The sequence below is a fragment of the Canis lupus genome, chromosome 38 (genome assembly GCF_003254725.2).
Source record: "Canis lupus dingo isolate Sandy chromosome 38, ASM325472v2, whole genome shotgun sequence".
NCBI lineage: Eukaryota > Metazoa > Chordata > Mammalia > Carnivora > Canidae > Canis > Canis lupus.
This window is the reverse complement of record NC_064280.1, coordinates 11550658-11574669: the sequence shown is the minus strand read 5'-3', so window position 1 is coordinate 11574669 and position 24012 is coordinate 11550658. Positions and strand designations below refer to the sequence as shown.

The window sequence follows — 24012 nt, the reverse complement described above, 5'->3', positions numbered from 1 at the left end:
AGAACCCTCTTCATGTGCTTGGCCCCTTGTCTTTCTCCCCATTTACCCTTTAACTTCCACGGGACTGATTTCCACCCCATCCTGCATGAAAATCTCTTCCTAAGTTTGCCCTTGGACCCCAGAGGGACGATCCAGGGGGCATTTTTTCACCCTTCTTGGCTTCTCGGAAACATTTAAGGCAGTGGAACCCTCAGTCTTTTTTTAAAAAGCAGTTCCCCTAAAGGGAAGGAAAAAATAAGATGAAAACAAAGAGACAGGCAAACCATGAGACCCTTAACTCTAGGAAACAAACTGAGGGTTGCTGGGGGTTGGGGGATGGGGTAACTGGGTGATGGGCATTCAGGAGACACGTGATGGGATGAGCATTGGGGTTACATGTAACTGGCGAATCACTAAATTCTACCCCTAAAACTAAATTGAATTTAAATAAAAAACTAAAAAGCAGTCCCCCTGGTTTTTCCTAAGTGTCCCCTGGTCTCCCTTCTGCCTCTGGATACTCAGTTTGAGTCAATTTGTTGTTGATCTTACACCAACCCGGCTCTTCCTGTTCAGCCCCAACCTTCTCCACCCCCTTCCCTCCTCTCACTTTCCCTCTTTGGGAGTTAGTTCATCTATGCCAAGGCTTCAGCTCCAAAGGCTGACTCCCAGATGCTCACCTGCTACCCGAGTCCTCCACTCTGGAACCCAGACCCCACACCCACACCCCACTTCCTCACCTCTGCCCAGATGCGACAGCCCCAGACACAGCTGGCATCTTTCCTCCTCACCTGCTCCACCTGCAGTCCTCACTTTCTCCATTTTGCCTCCAGCCTGGGCAGCGTGTTTAGACACCCAACATGTGTTGTTTAACGAGTGAGTGAACACACCCAAAACTTTTCACGTTTAAGTGCTGGCATTCTTTGTCACTCATGCCATGATCCAAGCAAAGTGTGCAGATTCTCAATGTCTACTGTCTAATTGTAACCGGGGAGCAGGGTTGCAAGGGCATCTGGCCCCGGGGGTCCCCAACAGATCAGGATCAGCCACTCACCCTGCAGACAAAACCCAGAGGCAGAGAGCTGAGTGGTGGTGACACAAGAAAATAATTCATTTCAGTGAGGCCAGTATCAGGAAGATAGCAGACTACCTTCTGGAAGCCTGTCTCCAAAATGCTGAAAACAATTCTAGGTTTCTATAAGGAAAATGTGGGACTGAGGTTATAACAAACAACATGGGCTTTACGGTTGGCAGGTATGGGTTCAGATCCTTGGTCTCCTAATCAGCAACAGTTATTAAGCAAGTTATTTGGCTTCTCTGAACCTGAAGAATTAGGAACGAATTCTTGCAGGATTGTTTTGAAGATTAAATGAGATTTTTTTTAAATTTTATTTATTTATGATAGTCAGAGAGAGAGGCAGAGACATAGGCAGAGGGAGAAGCAGGCTCCATGCACCGGGAGCCCGACGTGGGATTTGATCCCCGGTCTCCAGGATCGTGCCCTGGGCCAAAGGCAGGGATGCGCCACCCAGGAATCCCGAAGATTAAATGAGATTAAACACACCAAGTGCAAAAGGCATAGTCACTGTTCCCATTTGCTCAGTCTCCAAATCCATTTTTCTCGGTAGTTTTGATTGTTTAACCACTCTTTCCTCTAGAAGATCTCCATGTCCTACAGGACAAATAAAGATCCAATCTTTCTACTTCCATACTATTTACAAGCCTCCCCTTTATTTGCACTGTTATGATGCAGGGGAGGCCTGGAAATCTGAATTAAGTAACAGGGGGAAATCACAAATACAACAGTATATTCCATTGTGATATTAGGCAAAATTTGAGTTGGAAAAACAGATATTTAAAGAGGGTCTTATAGCTCTTGTTTTAGTATTTGCAGAAATATTTTCTTATGGCTTTTAAAAAATATCTTATTTTGAAAAATAAGAATCAAGGTTGTCCTGTGCTTAAATTCTGGGATCACCAAAATATAATTATTCCTTATTTGGTTATATTTCCTAACATCAGCAGCAGATGGGTTTAATTTCTAAAGAAAAAAGGATACCCAATTTATTTCTACCACTCCCTTTTTTCTTTTCTTAAAAGCCAATTTAGTATATAGATGGATCTTAATGCTGCTACAAATGTATTGATTATTTTGGAGAAAACAAGATCTCATGAAATAAATCTCTTCTGACTTGACAAGATGATATGGTAACGCTTCATTTGTTTCTGCAAAAATTATTCATTTAAAAGATGAGACTCAGTTAAGGACTGTTTTTCTTTTGTTTTAGTAGGAAGCTGAAAAATGGAAAGAGAACACGTCTGTAAAATGCACACCAAGTCGCTTCTGTATCTGATATAATACTTAGGAGACGTGAACTTGATTATATACTAATGTACTATGCTATTGATTGATTAGTCAGGGCAATGAATTATTATAGTCGAATTGCTATTTGCAAGGCTTTTTAACTATCTTAGAAAACAAACTAACGGTTCAAGAAAAAGCTTTAAAAATAAATGGGTGCCAAAAGGACATAATTCACCATCTAAGCAGTTTAGTTTGGCAAAAAAAAAATATATTAACTTCATCTAGTCCTTGGGGCTTTGTAGCAATAAATATTGATTCGATATGAGAAATAGCAATCTACTGTAGTTAATAGTGTTAAGGATACTTTACCCATTAAAAGAGGGAAAATGCAACAAAATATGAGTTCCAGGGTTATGTTGGTAAGCACAACCGTTGTATGCTAATAGTTTTATTTCGTAAAACACTGCTCTCCATTGATTTTTTTTTTGTTGGGGGGGGTGCAGGAAGCAGGTGCAACGCTGCTGAGAAAGCATTTCACACGTTCCCATTGGTTTTCTTTCCACTTCCCCATGCCAGTTTTTTTTTTTCTTCAAAATACTAAGGAAAATAGGAAGGGCTCCAACAATGCTAGTTTAGGGGTGGGGGGGGCATGTTTAAAAAAAAATAAAAGACATACATACACATTCATACTCCGAGGTAACCATTTTTAAAACATACAACTTTCTCCCAACAGTGCCCCAATACCGAGCCCCATTCTTGGTGGACAGCAATTTGTCTCTGGTGCGTGTAGACTGGAGTGGCTCTTTCCTTCTGAACGGCCCGCTGAAGGAGTTTGTGGTGATGGATGGAGGCCAGCGTGTGTACAGTGGCTTCGACACCACCCTCTACATACCCAGGACGGCAGACAAAAGTTAGTTTCTGACCCCCATTTCATAGTCGGGAACTCTGGGTCCCCGTCTGATATTCCATCTGAAAGGTGGCCAGCAGGTGTTCACCATTAAAATGTCTTGGTGTAAGTGGCTACTTCTTGTGGAAAAGTTGCAGCTCTCAGTAAATAAGATTTCCCTTCCCATTTGCAGCTTGATGAGTTGCCATTAGGACACAGATGGAGGGAGAATGCTGCTCTCTGTGCCTTGAGGGTCCCCAAGAAGCAACAAGAGTGCAGGCCTGGCACCATAAGAGAAAGAGCACTCACGAAGTGTCAAGGAGTATCCTGAAATCATGCACTTTCAGGGAATTCAGATATTTTCTTGATGCATCCATGGCCTCCAAATGGAGACTGAACAGTCAATGAGCATCTCCAACTCTATAGGGTCCTGAGTGAGGGTTTTCCTTAATGGACCTCAGTATCCATTCCTCAAACAACAGTCCTTTGCCTTCGAAAACCAAACTCTTTCTCCCTGTTTTATTACATGTTCTTCTTCTGTTTGTCTGTTTTTTTAAACTGAAATGAGAAAAAGCTTTACAAGATACTAAGTTGTTTTGTTTTGTTTTTTAAGAATTTATTTATTTTTGTGTGAGAGAGCATGAGCAGAAGGAGGAGTGGGCAGAGGGAGAGAGCGTATCTCAAGCCGACTTCATGCTGAACGTGGAGCCCTACGTGGGGCTTCATCTCAGGACCCCGAGATCATGACATGAGGCAAAACCAAGAATCTGGTGCTTAACCAACTGAGCAACCGGGTGCCCCCGTATTAAGTATTTTCTAATGACTAGTGTGGCCATGGGACCCATAGGTGTGAAGGCATGTTAAGCACTCTGGACTTATAAAGTGAAGTCATTAGTGGACTTCTTTTTTTTTTTTTTTAATTTCCTTGAAAAGAATATTTATTTTGGTTAAAAGTGCAGATTAGCAGTGAGTGCCAGCATTGCACTTATAGTATTTGAAGTTTATCAACGGCATTTTTATAATTCGGCTACACATTTCCATGGTCACAGTTCTCAGTCACCTCAGCAGCCAATGTGATGAGCAGATGGCCCCGTGGTCGGGAGATCTGGGTTCTATTCATGGGCAGGCCTCTGACCATCTGTGTGGCCGAACAAGAGTTCTTCCTGCAGGTTCCCAGCTATTGAAAGAAGTAGTTAGACCATTTGATTTGTAAGACCCTGTTTGAGCTCTCCTGCTTAGAAAGAAACTTTGGGTCACATAGTGTAAAGTGCACCTGTACCTTTTTGAAGGAGCGGGTTTAGACCATGACAGAACAAGATACACTGTGTATTATCCTTTTCTAATACATTTTTTTTTCTTTTTTGGTCTATAAGCCCTCAGCTTCTTTAGTTCTTTTACTTATAGATACATACAGTTGTTACACTAATGATAGCTATTTTTTCTTCATAATTTTAATGTTAGAAATAAGTTTGCGTATTAGATAAAAACCTCACAATTTGTGCTGGAAAACTGTTTTCAGGCTTTTCCATGCTGTGACACATTGCTCTTCTAGAAGTCTACTCGGTCTTTGTAGGTGTCGAGTGACTGAGTCATGTACTTTCTTCCAGCCTTCTTTTTCCAGATCATCTGCACCACAGATGAAGGAAGCGTTAAGACACCCGTGGTCCAATATGATACCTCTACGGGATTTGGTAAACATTTAGCTCATATTATATGTAGTATAGAATCTATTTATTTTTCTAAAGAAGCAAGCGTGTTTGCTTATACATCTCTGCGCTCATGTACTATAGACTATATGGGAGGAACTGTGTTAAATATAAGATTTTTTTAGACATTCCCATGCCTCATTACATTAGGCGAGGAATTAGGACATGTGGTACCAAATCACTGAATCATAGACACAGAGAGATAAGGCTAAACTCTCTCCTACCCACAATTCTGTCAGTAAAAAAGCTAAACAACTTTGTTTACCAAAAAAGTGATTTATAGAGGAAGTCAGAGAAAAGAGATCAGAGGAAGAGAGAAAATGCTCTAATGCCAATTTATGTGGATCATAGAGATAATATTACAGATCCAGAGCCTAAAATGGTGAATTGGGGAGATGTCTCTCTTGTATTCTCTGTAAAAGATTATGACTGATTGTTATTACCAAGTAATCCAGCTGAAAAGATGAAATTGTAATTTTTATGGAGCATCTTTTAAATTGAGTTCTACGTACAATCTTTGGATCCAACATGTGTAATACTTTACAATTTTAAAGGGCAAGTTAGAGAAACACCAGATCTTTTCTATTAGAACAGAATTGGGACTGATACCCTATTTTAGATGCCAGGAACCAATGTTCTATCAAATTAGTATGCATGTATCGTTAGGGGTTCTTTTTTAAATACAAATGTCCAAAAATTCTAACACAGGTAAACATATATATATTGTTATCAAGGATAATTTCAATCACTAAAAAAATATATATAGGTATTATTCTAGGATTCCAGACTTTACATGTCTGGGTGCCATGTACAATTTTTTTTTTTTTAACAATACTTAACACAATTCCCTCCACAGAGTCTATCTCATTTCGTTTCATAGCAGCTGTGGGACACAGTAGACTTTACCTGGTGTTCTTTTAGCAACTCCAGTGTTTCCACGAGTGGGCCAACAGAGGTCTGAGGGACATCAGAACTTACCCAAAAATGCTCATTGCTAGGATGAGAATTTGAATGTGGTTTCTCTGCTGACTCCTGGCCCCGTACTTTTTCATGAGCAGTGGTTCTCAAATTTAAGCGTCCTAAGAATCATCTCAGTGTGCTTGTTTGTTATATGGTCCCCCAGGTCCCTGGAGGACATCAAGAATCAGTAGGGCACAGCAATCCGCTCCTTCAACAAGCCCTGCCCATAACATTGTGTGTCAACTCTAATCAGATTTTAAAAATTGGAAAGTAAATAATAAACAAGCCCTGCCCAGTGATTCTGACTCAGGGAACCAGGATCACAAGTTGAGTAAAACCGCATCACCTAGACCGAGCCATCTCCAGAGCCATCTCCAGATCCGGCCAGTCCAGTCTGTGGGGTCAGGGGGATGTACATCTTCCCTGAGGCAGGCAGTTCACTGGGAGGGATCTCCTTGGACACCACTTGGGTTTTTCTTTGAAGTAGAGGCTCAGCTACTAGAGTTTCCTATCCTGGCCCTGAAGCTCCCATTTAATGAGTGGAGTCCCTCCCTTAAAATCAAAGGGACTTTGAAAAGAAAAACAAGAAGGGAGAAAGACACACCACCCTGATTTTAAGATCTCCATCCATAAGAGAGGGGAAGTCTGTATTCGGTTCCTGAATACAGAATGAGGTTTCCATTGAGGAGAGAAGGAACACTGAGGACAGTGAGAAGTTATGAAAGATTCCAAGATGGATTGTCCTACTAATACCCATAGTCAGTTTTGATTTTATGATGTAACTTTTCAAATGCTCCTGTTCCCTTGCCTGAGGCAGCCTTGGAGCACATAAGTCTGGCGATCCTCATTTCCCTCCTCCTGTTCCGAGGGCTGTTTTCTTTCTGCGCCTTCCCTCAGGCAGCCTGCCCTACGTTCCCTTGTGTCCTCCCAAGCAAGGGGCCCACTGGGTCCATCAGATCTGTTTCTGGGCTTATAGCCCTATGCCACGCAGAGGAAATTCAGCTTTTCCAGCAAATAACCAAGGATGTTGGGTGTTTTCATTCAAACAACACGCATCGATTCCTAATTAGGGGAATTCCTACCTGCTGGAACTCGGCAGAGCTTTGACTCCGACTCTCTACTGTAGACATGGGGAAGCAGGGGCCCAGAGAGGCAGGCTGACTGACTTCTTTCACCACAGAGCTGTCAGAAGTGGAATTAGGGCTACCAAAGTTGTGCCGCTCCTCTTAGGGAGCTTGAAATACAGTCTCAGTCACTTCTCTTCCTTTCACCCCAACTCTGAAGCCGTCCCCTTCCTTTCCACTGCAAACGTGGGTGTGAAGTGTCCAGCAGGCCCACCTCGTGCTTGAGGTGCTGCAGACGGGGACTTTGCACAAGGAGTGAATAGGTTGTTGCCACTGGGTCTGTTTGCCCACCTTCCCCTGGGCCACGAAGAGCAGCTCGGGCTCACAGCGCACACCAGCCTGCATGACTGTTGCATGGATCCACTGGCTTCTGAGCCTACCCTGTGACCCCAGTCAGTCAAGGGTTCGCCACTTGGGGTACATGGAATGGAGTATACCCAGAGGAAGTGTTAAAAGCAAAGAACTTTGTGTTATTTGTTACGAGTAAGAAGACAGGAGGGGCACCTGGGTGGCTCAGCAGTGGAGCGTCTGCCTTTGGCTCAGGTCGTGATCCTGGAGTCCCAGGATCAAGTCCCACATGGGGCTCCCCGCAGGGAACCTGTTTCTCCCTCTGCCTGTGTCTCTGCCTCTCTCTGTGTCTCTCATGAATAAATAAAATCAAGAGTAAGAAGACAGGGAGAAAGCTCTGTCTCCCCCTGGGATGAGCTCAGGAAGCTTTTGTTGAGTCTTCTAGGGGGGCAGGGGCAGGGAGGGGCCTCACAGAGGCCCTTAGGTTCAGTCCCACACACCTAGCACATCAACATGCTAGGGCAAACGTCGTACTTTTAAAAAACTGCACCTGCAGGAAGAGACCTGAGTATGATGAGGAGCTGAAGACAACTTGAGGACAACGCAGGGGGGCGTCTGTGCTGGTCCCCGTCCAGTCCTGCCCCGGCTGGCTCCCGTAAGGGGCTGTCGGGCGAGGCGCAGCTAGCCAGGGGCTCCCAGGTGGAACACCTGCTTGGCTGTTCCCTGGGCTGGAACTGTTCGTTCTGCAAAACAAAACACATTTCTCCGCTGCTTCTGTCCCTTCGTGGCCTCCCTTCTGCGGATACCGTGCAGCCCTCTTACTTGAGTAACCTCCCGTGACATCCTAGCCAGCAGCCCCAGCAAGCGGCCGGGCTGGATGGTCTCTGAGGCCCTGCCCCGGCTCCTCCTTGCTCCATTTCCCTGCTTGATGCTGCTGGGCAGCGAGCCCTGTGAGCCTCCCTCCTGTCTGCCCGGCTCCTTCCACAGACCTGAGAGCTGGGCTGCACCCCACTCCCTGGGCCCGGGGCCCGACACTGGGTTAAGTACATGCTCATTCGATGGGAGGTCCTGTTCTCGGCCTCGTGTGCAGAGAAGCACATCGACTGAACTCTCAACACTTGAACAGAAAGCAAGAGTAAGTGGTCCTATTGCCAAAGGATTGCTTTCCAGAGGAATCTCTCTGAGGGTGCTGGAGGGATGACTTGCAGAGCTTTCGCTAAGTGGCAGGGAGGCCCGGGTACAAGACCTATAAGGACAACATGTTGGCAAACACAGGCTGCTTACATCACAGTAGAAAATAGGATCTGGTGTTTCTTGTCTTTCTTTTTTTAAGATTTCATTTATTCATGAGAGACACAGAGAAAGGCAGAGACCCAGGCAGAGGGAGAAACAGGCTTCCCGCAGGGAGCCCCATGTGGGACTCGATCCCAGGACCCTGGGATCACACTCTGAGCCAAAGGCAGCCACTGAGCGCCCCCCTCCAGGTGCCCCTGGATCTGGTGTTTCTAATCATGTTTGCACAAAACCTCCTGGGAACAGGGCTGCTGCGTGAAGCAAGGGGACCCTGGATCCTCAGCGTTGCCCGTGTATCCAGTAGGTTCCCTGCAAGCAGCAGCAGTCTAGGCTGGCGCCTTCCTAGGAGCCCACTGCCCCAGGAAGGATGTGCTCTCGGAGCAGGCGTTCCTCAAGGTTACTTGGTCTCCCCCTTGGAAAGTCCCGTCATCCCCTCCCCACGCCTTTCCACTGTCAGGAGCGTCAGGGGGGGCCTCCGGAGGGCTGTAAGCTCCTCCCTGGACACACCACACCGTCGTGCGGGCCCGAACACAAGTCCAAACAAGCACCCACGAGACAAACTGCTTTGAACCCCCTTCCAATTTACCATCAGACAAGCAGGGCAAGGGATCCCAAAGTCGCCCTCTGCAATAACACTTCCCTTTTCTGTCCCTGGGTTTTGCAGGCCTGGTTCTGACAACTCCTGGAGAAAAGAGAGGCTCGGGGAGCAAAAGCACCGAGTTCTACAACGAGTTATGGTTCATCGTGTTAATGGCCGTGCTAGGCCTGATCTTGTTGGCCATTTTTCTGTCTCTGCTACTCCAAAGGAAAATCCACAAGGAACCGTATATCAGAGAGAGGCCTCCCTTGGTGCCTATTCAGAAGAGAATGTCTCCGCTGAATGTCTATCCGCCGGGGGAAACCCATGTGGTACGTCTCTGAAGGCCGGCCCCGGTTCCCGGCCACTGGGCTAGAGTACTTGCCTTTAGTTAGAGGGAAGTAGGTCCAGGGTCACGGTAACAAGGGACTAGGTAACAGTTATGTTTGATAAAGTACGGGACCATGGAAGGCCACCAGAGAGCTTTCCTGTCCCTTCTCCATGTGAAGACACAGCAAGGAGACACGACCCCCATCTATGAACCAGGAAGCAGGCACCTACCGGACACCCCGTTTGCCAGCACCTTGACCTTGGACTTCCCCGCCTCTGGAACTTGAGAAATAATTTCTCTGGTTTATAAGCCACTCAGTCTACGGGATTCTGTTAGAGCAGCTCAAATGGACAAGACACTGGGGAAGTTTTTAAAAATGCCACTGCCTGGGCCTTACCCCAGAAACTCAGATTTCATTGCTTTTGGGTGAAACTGGGATTGGTCTTTTTTTTTTTTTTTTTTTTTTTTTTTAGTTTTTTTTTTAGTTTTTTAAAAAATATTTTTTTTTATTTAACAGAGAGAGAGCACATGGAGGGGGAGCAGCAGGCAGAGGGAGAGGGAGAAGCAGACTCCCCTGCTCAGCAGGGAGCCTGTCATGGGGCTCAGTCCCAGGATCCCAGGATCATGACCTGAGCTGAAGGCAGCTGCTTAACTGACTAAGCCACCCAGGCGCCCCTGGTATTCTTTTTTTTTTAACTCCCAAAGTGATCCTGTGGTGCAAACAGGGATGAAAATGTCTGCTCTAACACCATAAATCAGGGGATAGTGGAGAAGAGTTGTATACTGAAATCGCCTGGGGAACTTACAGGTTCTGTAACTGTGCAACTCGGTGGCAGAATTAGCAATAAAAAGGGGATCTAGGGAGAAACTAAAATGCTAGCAGTGCTGTTTGTCCCCTGGCTCTGACCCCCTGGGTCCCTGGGGATGAGCCCCTGAGTGGCTCCTCAGAGCTCCCAACCACCTGCAGCCAAGACCAGGAGGTTAGGCAAAGGTCTGGGGAGTGAGGCCACACATGTGGTGGTGCAGGGGGATCATGGCCCAGAGCACTCGTGCAAGGGGTAAAACGTGACTGAATGTGAAGGCGCACTCTGGTGAGCGGCTGTGTCTACCTGGAGGAGGAAAGGCTGCAAATTCTAATTCCCACCAGTCTTCTTTCCAAGCCTTGCATCCAATGGGCTACACCTGCCTGAGGAATCTTCCTTCCACTTTGCACAAAGGCTGCGCTAGTGGCCACCCTGTGCCACTTGAACACTGATCACCAGTTCCGACGTTGGGATGGGGGCGGTTCTTCCACAATGAGCAATTCTCTGACACCAGCTGGGTGTCCTACAACCCAACTCAAGTCTGACTCTACTTACCGAGAAAAGGCATCAAGTTAAGGGTTCGGTTCTATAACACTGTCCCCCCCCCCAACTTCAGCTACCAATCACGAGTCCAGGTTGTCAGCAGCGCTTCTGACCAGCTACAGACTGGAGTTTCCAGTGACCCCTCCTTGGGATCTATTAATTTGCTAGAGCAGCTCACAGAACTCAGAGAAACATCTTCTTACTGGGTTGCCAGTTTATTGCAAAAGGGCACAGCTCAGGAACAGCCAGATGGAAGAGATGCGTAGGGTGAGGCTTGGGATGTGGTGCAGAGCTTTCACACCCTGCTGAGCAAGTCACCCTCCCAGAACCTCCATGTGTTCAGCAGCTCGGAAGTTCTTAGAACCCCGCAGTAGAGGTTTTATCCTTTAGGTGTGGTTGATTAAATCATTGGCGGTTGGCTACCAATTCAACCTTCATCTGTCTCCCCTCCCTGGAGGTGGGGGGCGGGGCTACGTGGAGGGGGGCCCAACTTCCCAACCCTCCAATCACAGGGTTGGTTCTGCTGACAATCCGCCCCCATCCTTAGGTGGTTCCAAAAGTCACCTCCCTGACATAACAAAAGACATCTTTGTGGCTCTCATCTCTTAAGAAATTCCAAGGGTTTCAGAAGCCCTGGGCCAGAAACTGGGCTGAAGACCACATATCTCTTTATCATGAATCACAATATCACGGCAGCACCAAAATCAAGCGCAAAACCTGGTGAAACTGGTTAAGTTTCAACACTTTAAAAAATAGAAATGAGTGAATTGTTGCATTGTCTGCCATCCAGATCTCTTCACTTGTCCAGGACCCAGCCACAAACAGCGGTTAAGATGCTGAAAAGCCACCTCATGCCCACGTAGTGGAAGTGTGGGGACACAAAGGGGCAGCCACCCCTCTGAGTACCATGGTTTTGTGCCTGCGGCACAGAACAGTCATGCCACGGAGACTTGGTGGTGGAGAAGCCAGCACAGTGCCCCCCCCCCCCCCCCCCCCCCCCCGCCCCATCATCTGGCCCTCAGCTCTCACCAACCACACCTCATCCCACCCTCCTTGCTCTCCAAGCCTCCTTCCTCCCCTGAGCCCACCAAGCCCCTCCCACTGTGCCATCGCTCTCGCTCTTCTCTTGAGTGCCTGGCACTCTCACTTCATTCAGGTTCCTGCACAGATGTCGCCTCCCCTTCCATGTGAAATTAAATTCCCTAACATCTTGGTCTGCTCTTTTCCATTGAACCATCACAACATACTGCGGCAGATATGTTTGTCTGATTCCTCAAATAGATGTGAGCTCCCCAAGGGCAGGGATTTTGTGGATCATTGACTGTTGTACCTCAATACTCAGAACAGTGCCTGGCATCTAATAGATATTCCACAGACATTTGTGAAAGGAATGAGTCCTGAGTGGCCAACTCACACCACCATCCATGTGCTGCTGTTCAGTATATAGTCATCAGAAGGTTCCCACTGAAGAGCAGATACTTTAAAGATTTCCCTTGTTGTAGAGTAACTTCCTCTCTCTCTGAAGAAAGAATCACCACCACTTCTGGGGTTCAGAAGTGCATGGGAGGGCCCAGAAGACCTGAGACCTCGCTAGCCTGGGGACATAAATCAACCCTGGGGCATACGGAGTGCATGGAAAGCACAGAAGGGAAACTCTGGAGCTCTGTTGGGTACATCTACTCTATAACATGAAGTGTGCTTCCAAGAAAACCTCCCTAGATACCATTAGTGTCTATAACTCATTTCAGTGATCAAATCTCCTGTCTCTTGACTCATACCCCACAGGCAGGCACCTCTGCCTCATAATCCTTCAGAAGGAGGAATCTAGTTTTGTCCACTTGGCTAACCGGGATTAAGAAGAAATCGCACCATTTCCATGGAAAGTTATTCTGGATGGTACCTGTGCTCACGGTTCTCATGAGTCTTGTCAAGCTTTGTTCCGCCAGAGTGAGGTCCATGAACTATCAGTGTCAGCATCACACCTGAATCTCTGAGAAAGAAACCAGAGAATCCTGCTAGTCCAACCAGTTCTTGGGAGGTCAGATGCACAGTCAAGTCTGAGAATAGCCATAAATGAGTTTAAAAAAAGGTATAAAGTTTCAGGGATGCGAGATGAAGATGTTCTAGAGATCGGGCTGCACAACATTGTACCTAAAGATAACAATACTGTATTGTCACTTAACCTGTTAAGAGAGTAGATCTCAGGTTAAGTGTACTTACCACAATAAAATTAAAAAACAAAACACGTGGGGCTGCTGAAAAGCCCTTATTGTCCCTGCAGAACCCAGGCCCGGCTGCCTCTGGCGCCAGCCATAGAGTTCAACCGGGATGAGCAGACCAAAGAACTGACACACCCTACTCCCACGTACCCCTTACCACTGGGGAAAAGCAGAGTGGCACCCAAATGGTTAACTTTTGCTAAGTGGCCAAGTGAGGTGGGAGGAGGGGAAGGAGTGGTGGGGGCTGGCTGGCTGCCGGAGGCTCTGGGTCCCCAAACTGGCTCGTCTTCAGCATCGAGGGTGTTAGTCACAGGTCCTGGAGGGTGAGCAGAAGTGCAATCTGGAGTGTCCCAGGCCCCTGGGCAGTATTCCCAGAGCCCATTGACATCCAAAATTAATCCTACCCAGGTGACAGTATGACTACCCAGGGATTTGAATTTTTTTTTTTTTTTTTTTTTTTTTTTTTTTTAGCATTCAAAATCTTTTTAATAACAAGGCAGGATCTGGGGTTAGTTTTTGTAGCCTCGGCTGGCCCTGCGGCCTCTGGTGCGCTCCAACTTCCGGCCCTTGGAGCTCACGTAAGGTTTGGTGTGGCCGCGTGGGGTTCCTGGGGCCTTGCCAAAGTGTCTGTACACCTCTCGGCCCTTGCGTGGACTTGCAAGCCTTCTTCTGGTTTGTTTTGTTTTGATTTTAATTTTGAAAGTAAACCATTCTCAAAATTGGAATATTATTAGTGAAGGGTAGCCAAACAAAAGAGAGTAGAATTTGCATTAGTAGAGCAAAATAAAGAGCCATTGCTGGTGTCCATGGGCTCCAGAATCCGTGGCTAAGATTCTGAATAGGATCAAGCTGGATTCACCTGCTCAGTATCTCAGATTTTCTTTTCACGTGGGTAGATCAATGAGAGCTATCCCTGCAAAACACACACACACACACACACATACACACACACGACAAGCTCTGCTCTCAGTGTTGCTTTGACCCCGTCCCAGGCACTCCTGTCCTCTGAACAGGTAAGATACCCTCTGACACCAGACACGTACCGGCAAGAGGATTTTAGGCTCCACTCCGAAAAGAGGAGAATGGGCAGAGGTGTCAGGGAATGAGAGAGGCTTTCGTAATGTGTTAACATTTTCAAGATCAAGCCTAGGCTGTACTTGTAATTTCCTTACTTGTCTGCAGATCCTCTCGTTCTCTGCAGTGGTAAACAAGCAATGCCAATAGAACTCACTTTAAATACTAAGCCGTTACATTCCACTCACTGTGGGATTCTAGTTGCAGAAATATAGGATGTGCGTATATACACACACATAGACCCCGAGATGCATCTCAGAATGATTGTAAGATTATGCGATCATTAGAGAAACAAAGAATTTGTGTTATGGTCATTTCCTTTGTTCCAAACACTGACTGGTGCCTCCCCATCTGTTCTCAGTTTGACTCTGTGGCCGATATATCTGATGTGTCAAGCAACGTTACCCTAAAAAGTTACACCATGCACTTTGAGGTACCTCTGTGTGCTGCATGAATGCATGAGCGTTTGCATGATGTGTTGACTGCACAAGGAAAAGCAGGAACATTTCATTGATTGGTCCAGCTAAATCAAATCTCAGATGTTTACAGCAGCCAGGTTTTCTCATGGCACATTCTAGATTCTTTTATTTTTTTTATTTTTATTTTTTATTTATTTTTTTAAAAATCTTTTAAAGACTTATTTATTTATTCATGATAGGCATAGAGAGAGAGAGAGAGAGAGAGAGAGAGAGAGAGGCAGATACATAGGCAGAAGGAGAAGCAGTTTCCATGCCAGGAGCCCCATGTGGGACTTGATCCTGGGACTCCAGGATCATGCCCTGGGCCGAAGGCAAATGCCCAACCACTGAGTCATCCAGGTATCCCGGCACCTTCTGGGTTTTAATCACATGGTGCCTTTGTCTTTCTGACGTTAATACGAGACCTGATTTATGTTGAAGGCTGAATCTTATAATGAATAGAAGAATATGAATGAGAAGAGAAGGTGGGAAGAGTCCACTTCCCTGTGCAAATCCAGGAATTTAAAAATCTAATACAGGGATCCCTGGGTGGCGCAGCGGTTTGGCGCCTGCCTTTGGCCCAGGGCGCAACCCTGGAGACCTGGGATCGAATCCCACATCGGGCTCCCAGTGCATGGAGCCTGCTTCTCCCTCTGCCTATGTCTCTGCCTCTCTCTCTCTCTGTGTGACTATTATAAATAAATAAAAATTAAAAAAAAAAATCTAATACAGCCGTGCTCATTTGGCAACCATGAGAGATCACTATTAACTTTGCTCTGGGAAAGCAGAGATCTCAAGACAAGCTCTGTGGTGACCCATGAAGGGATTACTTTGTTAACGCAACCATCCATCTCCTTCCCCCAACCACTTTGCAATGCAGCAAGCCCTTGTGTACCGGACATAAGAGCCAAAGCACTAGCGCATGAACTCCCCAGGTGCTAAGAACACTGGGTGTCTAATATGACTTTATCATCTCACTCTTACCACAATATTCTAGAGAAGCTAAGTTCTGCAGGAGGATGTGGAGTGTTCCCTTCATTGACAATGTGTGTCACACAGTCTTCTGTCTTATTTCAAACCCATTTTCTTTACATTGCTCACCAACAGCAACTTTCTTTTCAGGGATTAGCCGATACCAAAATCCCCCACTCTGGGACACCCGTCAGTATTAGGAGCAACCGGAGCATATCCGTACTTCGGATCCCAAGTCAGAGCCAAATAAGCCAAACCTATTCCCAAGGCTCTCTCCACTGCAGTGTCAGCCAACTCATGGACCTTCAAGACAAGAAAGTCTTGGTTGATGACTCGCTGTGGGAAACCATCATGGGCCACGATAGTGGACTGGTGAGTTGATTTCCTTATCCAGAGCCTTAAAAAAAAAAAAAAAAAAAAAGATTTATTTATTTGAGAGTGGAGGGAGGAGAAGAGGGAGAGCGAGAATCTCCAGCAGATTCCCCACTGAGCCCAGAGCCCAAAGTGGGGCTCAATCTCATGACTCTGAGAACATGACCTGAGCCAAAATCAAGAGTCTGAGGCTCAACTAGCTGAGCCACCCTAGAGCCCCTCCTCCAGAGCCTTTGATCAACCTTCCAGAATACTGGTGAAAAGGTGACATGGAGCTTTCTGTACTTCTTTGATGCTGCCTCACAGCACCTGCAGCACTCTGACCATTTGCCCATGTATTTTGTAATGACCTACTTTACTAGTATTACTACAAACTGTTTGATGAACTGGGGGTGGAAGCTTTGTCTCATTCTTTGAGCGTACGACAGATGCTCAGAAAACGAATTTATGAGTAAGTGAAGAGACACACAGGCAGAAGGTGACCGGGAACACTGGAATTGGCCTAAAAGAAAGAAAAAAAGAAAACTAAAAAAAAAAAAAAAAATCACCTTTTCCCTTCTGGTTGGTGGTTAGAGGAGATATAATAGTTCTTTTATTTATTTTTAATTTTTATTTATTTATGATAGTCACAGAGAGAGAGAGAGAGAGAGGCAGAGACACAGGCAGAGGGAGAAGCAGGCTCCATGCACTGGGAGCCCGATGTGGGATTCGATCCCGGGTCTCCAGGATCACGCCCTGGGCCAAAGGCAGGCGCTAAACCGCTGCGCCACCCAGGGATCCCAATAGTTCTTTTAATAGGCTCCATGGTTCTTTTCCAAAAAACTTAGAAAATCCTGATAAAGATATTGCTGTTTATGAACTTCACCTTTCATAATTTCAGTCCAGTGGATACAGATAATCGACTCTTTGAAAGTTAACCTCATTATTATGTAATATTTATTTAAGTCCTTAGAGGCTGAAATGGACAAAATCCTAGCATTTCTACCAACCATCAAACTTCTGCATTATGCCAACTACCTAGAGACGTCTACTGGAGAACCATTCCTCTGAGGCAGCGAGCTAGTAGAGATAGCCAACCAAGAACCTAGCCCTCGCGCTTACTCCTCGGAGGCTTTGGGACCCTTCCACTCATCTCAGTTCTCACTTCTCCTTCACTAAAAAGTCAAGGACTTCCATGAAGACTCCTAACTAATGGGAAGTAATAAAGCAGGTTTCCTGGCTTCAGGTCCCAATTACAATGAAAAATATTCATTTTGAAACTGTGGGCCTGCTTGATATTGTGATGGCTATGGAATTCCATGATTCCATTCCAGACCCAAAGTTTCTAAATGGCAGGAATAATTATATCAGGTTGAAACATAAGGGATTGTTAATTGATCATCTTTGACACGCACAATGGCAAGTTGATAGGAGACAACATTACACATCGAGGGCTTAGATGCATGTGTGTCCTTACCCGAGGATACACAGTAATTTTTCGATGGAATTGGGATCTTAAAACCATCATTTGATTACAGAGCCCCCAGTCTTCACTGTTAAACTCTATGGCCAACTTTGCTTGCAGTAGCCAACGTGCAGGGCAATTAAGTGAAGGCTTTTGACGTTGCCAATGCTTGGAAAACCATCTGCTCATTATAACATTATACGTAATATTACTAGCCCTATTCAATAAACACAAGACGCAGTGAGAGAGTGGGAAGCAGCGGAGCACAGCAGCATGCATTCCATGTCTCCTGCTTGCCCTTTGAACTAACTCTTAAGTATATCTGCGTTCATATATAAAACACACAAATATAAAATAAAATATAAAAAATATAATCTCCCCACTTTACAGATGAGAAAACTGAGGCTTATAAAGGTTAAGGTATGGCACGCAGTAACACTCCAGTGACATTTTGGATCAGCCCACGGTTCATGTGTGCATGTGACGGGATCCTATCCACAGGGCAAACTTAAGACAAGGGCAGTGTCAAGCCACGGCTTAGTTTTGAGCGTCAGGTATTAGCCTCAACGAAATACTTTCTGAGCACTTTTTATTTATTTATTTATTTATTTATTTATTTATTTATTTATTTATTTATTTATTTATTTCTGAGCACTTTTTAGATTGGATTGACAGAACTGTCAATCAGTGGCAAACACTACTGACAGTGAACGTCCTAACCAATGACGATTGGCTTCTCTTTCAGTACGTGGATGAAGAGGACCTGATGAATGCCATCAAGGGTTTCAGCTCTGTGACTAAGGAGCACACCACGTTCACCGACACCCACCTGTGAGAGATGGAACCTTGCAAGACATACAGCTGAAGTGCCTGCTGCATACTCCCTCCCTCTCGGGTTGTCACTGACCGACACACCGCATATGCTGAAAAGCCATTGCTTTTTTTTTTTTTTTTTTTTTCTGTAATCCTTAAAAAAAAAAAAAAAAAAAAACAAGGATTGTTTTTGAAATTGTTCTTCCTTTTTAGAGGCCTGTGCTTTTCTGGTGATCTGAAATAAGGGGTACTCTCAGTATGAAAATACTTGTTTTGTGGAAGCTCCATAAGCATATAATTTTCACTTGGCTCAAACAGTGACTCCATTGGTTAAATGAATAATTAGGGACACTTGCAAATTGGCCCACAGTTGTTACAAGTAAGGGTAGTTACTAGTTTAAAACAAAGCAGGGTTTTTTTTTTCTTTCTTTTTTTTTTTTTTTTTTTTTTTCTGAGAGGATGTCACTGCTGCTCCTTTTGGCCCCTTATTCCCATGCAGTGACATGATCCTGCAAGAATAATTCTAACGGTCATAGCTACAAAATAAAATCCTAGTTTCAGGCCAAGATGAATCTGTTAAGAAAAAAAAAAAACTGCATTGGGTGAGACACACTGGACGAAAAGTTCAATTTAATGACAATGTTTAGGGATATTTACCAACCTTAATTGAAAAAAAAAAGTTAAAAAAAAAAAAGTTTCCACCAAACTTTTGACAGACCTCTGTTCTTGCATTTATGAATCTTCTGAAAAGGCCGAAAGAGCTATTTCCCACATATTTTACACGGTGTTGAAGCTCCAGTACTTTCCATAAAACTCTGTCAATTGGCTGAATACCCAGTAATACCGACCAACATCTTCAATTTAGCGTCTTCCACTGGGAAACCATTGTTCTATTTGCATTATTTCATTAGCCTTTGTGGAATTTAAAAAGGAAACTTTTTGGGTCCCTTCCAGTTTTGAAGCCCTGTAAGTGACCATTTCCATGTAAACACAAGATGCTCATAAGCACACCCACGTATAGCCTATGTGTCTAGGACTCTACTGTACCCCTTCATCTTCGAGAACTCACTATTGTAGCCCTAGGGTCACTACGCGCTGATGAAATCCCATAGTCCCAATTTCCATTTCTGTCACCTGCTCTATTTGGATTAGTCGTTGGTGAAAGTCCCACAGCAAGGGAGATTTTTTTCCCCAAGTCATCAACATAAAATGAAAGGTATTAGTTTGTTCTTCATGGAAAACAATATAACAACAACAACAACAACAACCTGTCTTCCTTATTCTTAAAGGTCTACTGAATGACTCCAGAAAGCTGTTTTGTATCTATAGGTCTCCTACATTGTTCGGAAGGATTTTGTGAGTTAATCCAAAGGGACGTAGATTCCCCCAAAGCTGAACTGGCAAAAATTCGTAAAAAAAAAAAAAAAAAAAAAAGGGATAACCTTATTCTGGTTCAACACAAGTCAGATTGTGGGCTTCGGGGTTACGGGGACTCTAACCAAATCTGTGGAAGAACAGCTCCTCAGATCGATGGACTCCCGACAAAACTTGCCAACTCTTAGTGTCAAAAGCACAGACCAGTATTAAACAGAAGTTCTGCTCCCTTGTTGGAACTACTATAGGCAAACAAATCTGAAATAACTGTGCACGCTGGGCAGTGGATGTACAAATTTTAAGACTTTTTTTTTCCTCGCCAAAAGTTTTATACATTCTAAAATGGAAACACAGGATTGGCTAATTTTTACTGGTTTTAATTCCATTTGTTGATCCTGGGTCAAGTGGGCATTGAAAGCTGGCACAAGTGAGCCTTCACCACGGCTGAGTTTCTGATTCACACGAGCTGCCTGAGGTATAGAGGGAAAAAGTGGTCTTTTCCAGTCAAATTTGCATCTTTATCCTTGGTGTTCTCTTCTGCAAATACGAGTTGCTAGTCACAGGTGGATTTAGGAGATTGAGGTCTTCCTCATTTTGAAAAATTACGTACCTTTATCACGGCTTGTAAACTTAACACAAATAGAGAACTGGGGGGATTTGATATTAAATCATTCTCCACTTAATCGAATTAGACATTTAGTTATGAGTTCATTTAGCTGCATCATTTACATTTCGATCCCATAACTGGACAAAAAAGCCTGGATGGCTCCCACCAAGGACACTGCCCCCTGCCACACTCTTAACCTTACTTTTATGCATTTCAGAGAAGCCCAGGATTTTGTTATTTTAAACGGTATTGTGTGCCAAGCCTCATGTAAGCATAGACTCGTCCCTAGAGATTGAGTCCATTGCCTGCCACACGGCTGGGCATCGGTGTGCTCCAGAGTCGAGAGCCGGGGATGGAAAACAACGTAGAAGAACTCGTGGGCTGGAGCCATAGGCTGTGCCCAGGGACTGTCCTCCTGGCACCACTTCTCCTGTACGGAGCAAACGGCGAGCAGTTCTCTACAAATCGCTTTCAACTGGTTCTAAGTCTCCTGACACAGGTCTTACCACTTGCAGGAGCCACATTCTCGGCTTCAGAACTACTGTTACTCCTGAGGTTAGCTGTTCGGTTAGAGTGCGCAGCGATGTTTCTATAAGCTCTGTCAAAAACTGTACTTGGACATGATCTGTTGTCATTTCCACTAAATGGAAAACCTCAATTTGAATTTGTCAGTGTACCTCATGCTGATCTAAAAATCATGTTGGCATCAGTATAATTCAACTTGAACAACCTGTAAATAAAACATAGGCCGGATGGAATAACTCAGTGATAAGAACTTAATTATGTCACCAATGAGTAGTTTATTTCCAATGCACAGATATGTAAATTCATCTCAGGACAGTTTGCTTAATTTTTCAATGTAAACAAAGTTTGGGGGATCCCTGGGTGGCGCAGCGGTTTAGCATCTGCCTTTGGCCCAGGCCTGATCCTGGAGACCCGGGATCAAGTCCCACGTCGGGCTCCCTGCATGGAGCCTGCTTCTCCCTCTGCCTGTGTCTCTCACGAATAAATAAAATCTTAAATAAACCAAGTTTGGTTTCTGAAACACTAACAGCTCATGATGATGAAGGGGAGCCCACTGAAGAAAACAGGATGTTCTCGGTACTCTCTCAACTATCGGATGTACCTTAGTCAACTGTGGAGCTTTTTTTCAGAGGGGGAGTCCCACCCACCAGATTCGGATTCAACAGGTCTGGAGGGAGGCCTGGGCGTGTCATGTGCACACACAACCTGAGGTGATTGCGAGGTTATCCGTCTAGATGAGAAGGCCAGGAACTAGAACACAGTTGAAACGGGCCGACTTGGCTTCAAAAGTTGGCTTGGTAGCTGACGAAGCCTTGTGGCTACGTTACTTCTCCTCAGTGATCTCATCTCGGAAATGAGGGTAACAGTACCCACCCAACTGGCATGACAGTACTTCTGAGGACTTAAAAGTACAGAATTAGTTGCAAAACTCATCATGAGAATTAGAATTCTGTTCTCGTTCTTCATCAAACACGAAGTATATGGACTCAGCTCAAGTTTTTTCTTTCGGTCACAAAAACCCGAATGAGGTAGGTGTGAGGAAAATGCGTAGGCCTAGCAGGGATAATCTGCTCAAGGTTACAAAGTGCCAGAGTAGCCTCAAACCCCTGCCACAGGTTCAGACTCTTGTGAGAGAAAAAAGGAGATCGGACTCGTGGTACACTGCAACCCGTGCTCGAGTGGGTTGCCTTTCTATGGGGATTTACTATAGAATAGTTTCCCCCAGCCCCTCCCTCAGTCATGGCCTTTCACTTTTGGAAAAGGCTGGGTAAATTCGACTTTTTTGTTCATTTTCTTACTTGCCCACCCACCTTCTACATGACTGATAATGAGAAAGAAGGCTGGAGAGGATGGCAAATCCTTAGTAATATGGCAGTGATGTTGTACCTGACGCTTCCCCTAGTGACCATGTAAGGCAGCCTTCATGCACGTTCCACTCTCTCCGCCCTCCCCACTTCTTACCTCGGAAAGAAGACACGAACCAACTCCTGCAGGTGTACTTCAAACAGCATAACTACTCTTTAACCGAGAACACAGAGTCTTAATCATTTTTATTAGACTTAATTGATAAATAAAATACAAGAGAAGTGTTGTGAAACCACTAGCAATATAGTAAACTTTTAAAGAATTTATTTCAATTTCACTCACTTACATTTCTTGGAAGGGGAATATATACATTATCCACCAATAAATGCTTAATGCTTTAAATTTACAGTTGTCCTATTTGCAGAAACTTGAAAATTATTCCAATGAAAAAAAAGTACAAAAAATGTTTGTTGTCACAATTCGAAATATATCTTAAAATAACATTTGTACAGCAGCCAAAACCTTTAACCAAAAGTTGAGAACTGCAGTCTCAAAAACTTAACAAAATGGCCACATTCATACTTAATAATCTTCGTTATTAACGGCAGCGGGGGGCGGGGTGGGCATGGTGGCCCCTAAATAAAACAAGACAGACAATTAGTACAGTTTTCCTTCTGGACACTCAAAGCTCTAGCCTTGATTATTATTTTTATTTCATCTGTTCAAACACAGACAATTACTCCAACCTTAAAGAAAGTTTAAATGGACTTTGAGTATTTAATGTTGGTGACACTTGCTAAGATTTAAGAACTCCAAGAATGAGAATCAGAAAATGACCGAAGATTTGAAAAAAACACCAAAGGGACTGCTTACTACACAGTGTAATCTGCTGTTCAACATCAATAGTGTTTTTGAATTCGGTATTTTTTCACAAACATAGCACCTCATTAAATTACCTGGTAAACACGTGGCAATCATAAGAAGTGTTGGGAGACTATCCAAAGAGATTTAATGTGATTCACTTAACATAACAATGCGAGAAAATCTCAAACATAACCAAGATTAGGAACACAATCTGTTGGTCCCTATGCCTTTAAAGACGCTCATCTTATTAAGACTTGGTACTTTGCTTCCAAAATCCAGAGTAGCTAAACACTGAAATGGACTCTTGCTTTACAAATGATCTGTTAAATGCACTTGTAAGAAAAAAAAAAGAATCAAAAACTTTCCAAAAGGTCAAAAGAGATAAAATTGTTTTCTCTCCTTACTCCAGGCAATTCTGTTAAAAAGAGACTCCATGAACTCCAGTTTAAATTTGTCAAGTTTTGGTGTAAAAGCTAATGTACTGAAATCCAGTAAAGTTATGAACTTTCATCTAAATTAACAAACAATTATTTATTATTTTGGTGAGTTTTCACAAACTGTACTCTTGACCTGAAGAATCGCTTTTTTTATGCCGAGGAGATGGAGTGGTCTTCGTAGGAGATGGGGATGCAGTACCGGGTGAGTCCGTCCCTCCGTCAGAAGTACTCGGTGATGACGCCAGGTAGGGAACTTTCTTTCTTCCCAGGAATCCTCCTCCTTCAAATCCCCCTTTCTTCCGCAACTCCGCTTTATTTTCATTTTCTTCTTCTGAGGACCTTTTCTTGGATTCTAGACCTTCAGCTATTTTATGCACTTCCAATCCACCATCTGATTCTCTCAAACTTTTCATTTCTGTTCCAGGAGACTTTCTCTCTGACACATTACAGTCCCCTGTTGCCCGCTTTACTTCTGCTTGTATTGGCCCAGAGTTACCATTTTCAGGGACAGCTCTTTCTACATTTCTGTTCACATTACCAGTCTGGAAGTCCCTGTAACTGTGAAAGCTCTCAGTTCTCCTCGCTCTTGCTAATAAAGGGCTCTCTCTGTAAGGCCTCATGGAACCGTATGTCGCTGCTTCATGGGTGGCTTCATGGTGCTGGAGCTGGAGGCTGAAATACAGTTTTCAAAAATTATAATTCAGATTTCTTCCTGGGATTTTTCAGGGGCACATCTCATTAATGACCAATGAAGAG

At 44.5% G+C, this 24012-nt stretch overlaps 2 protein-coding genes across 4 annotated transcripts in view; one reads left to right on the top strand and one right to left on the bottom strand.

Moving 5' to 3' along the window:
* The window catches only part of USH2A (usherin), a 686658-nt gene extending 667761 nt beyond the window's left edge, over window positions 1–18897 (top strand). The window contains 5 exon segments of the mRNA XM_025420646.3: window positions 3015–3191; window positions 4775–4858; window positions 9203–9447; window positions 15666–15887; window positions 18077–18897. Of these exon segments, the coding sequence (XP_025276431.3) occupies window positions 3015–3191; window positions 4775–4858; window positions 9203–9447; window positions 15666–15887; window positions 18077–18166 (818 nt within the window). The 3' untranslated portion in view covers window positions 18167–18897.
* Window positions 18898–22262: 3365 nt separating this feature from the next.
* KCTD3 (potassium channel tetramerization domain containing 3) overlaps window positions 22263–24012 on the bottom strand; it is a 55096-nt gene continuing 53346 nt past the window's right edge. For all 3 annotated transcript variants that reach the window (XM_025421011.3, XM_025421010.3, XM_025421012.3), the window contains exon 18: window positions 22263–23928. In XM_025421011.3, coding sequence (XP_025276796.3) covers window positions 23370–23928 — 559 coding nt within the window. In that variant the 3' untranslated portion in view covers window positions 22263–23369. The remainder of the gene's footprint in view (window positions 23929–24012) is intronic.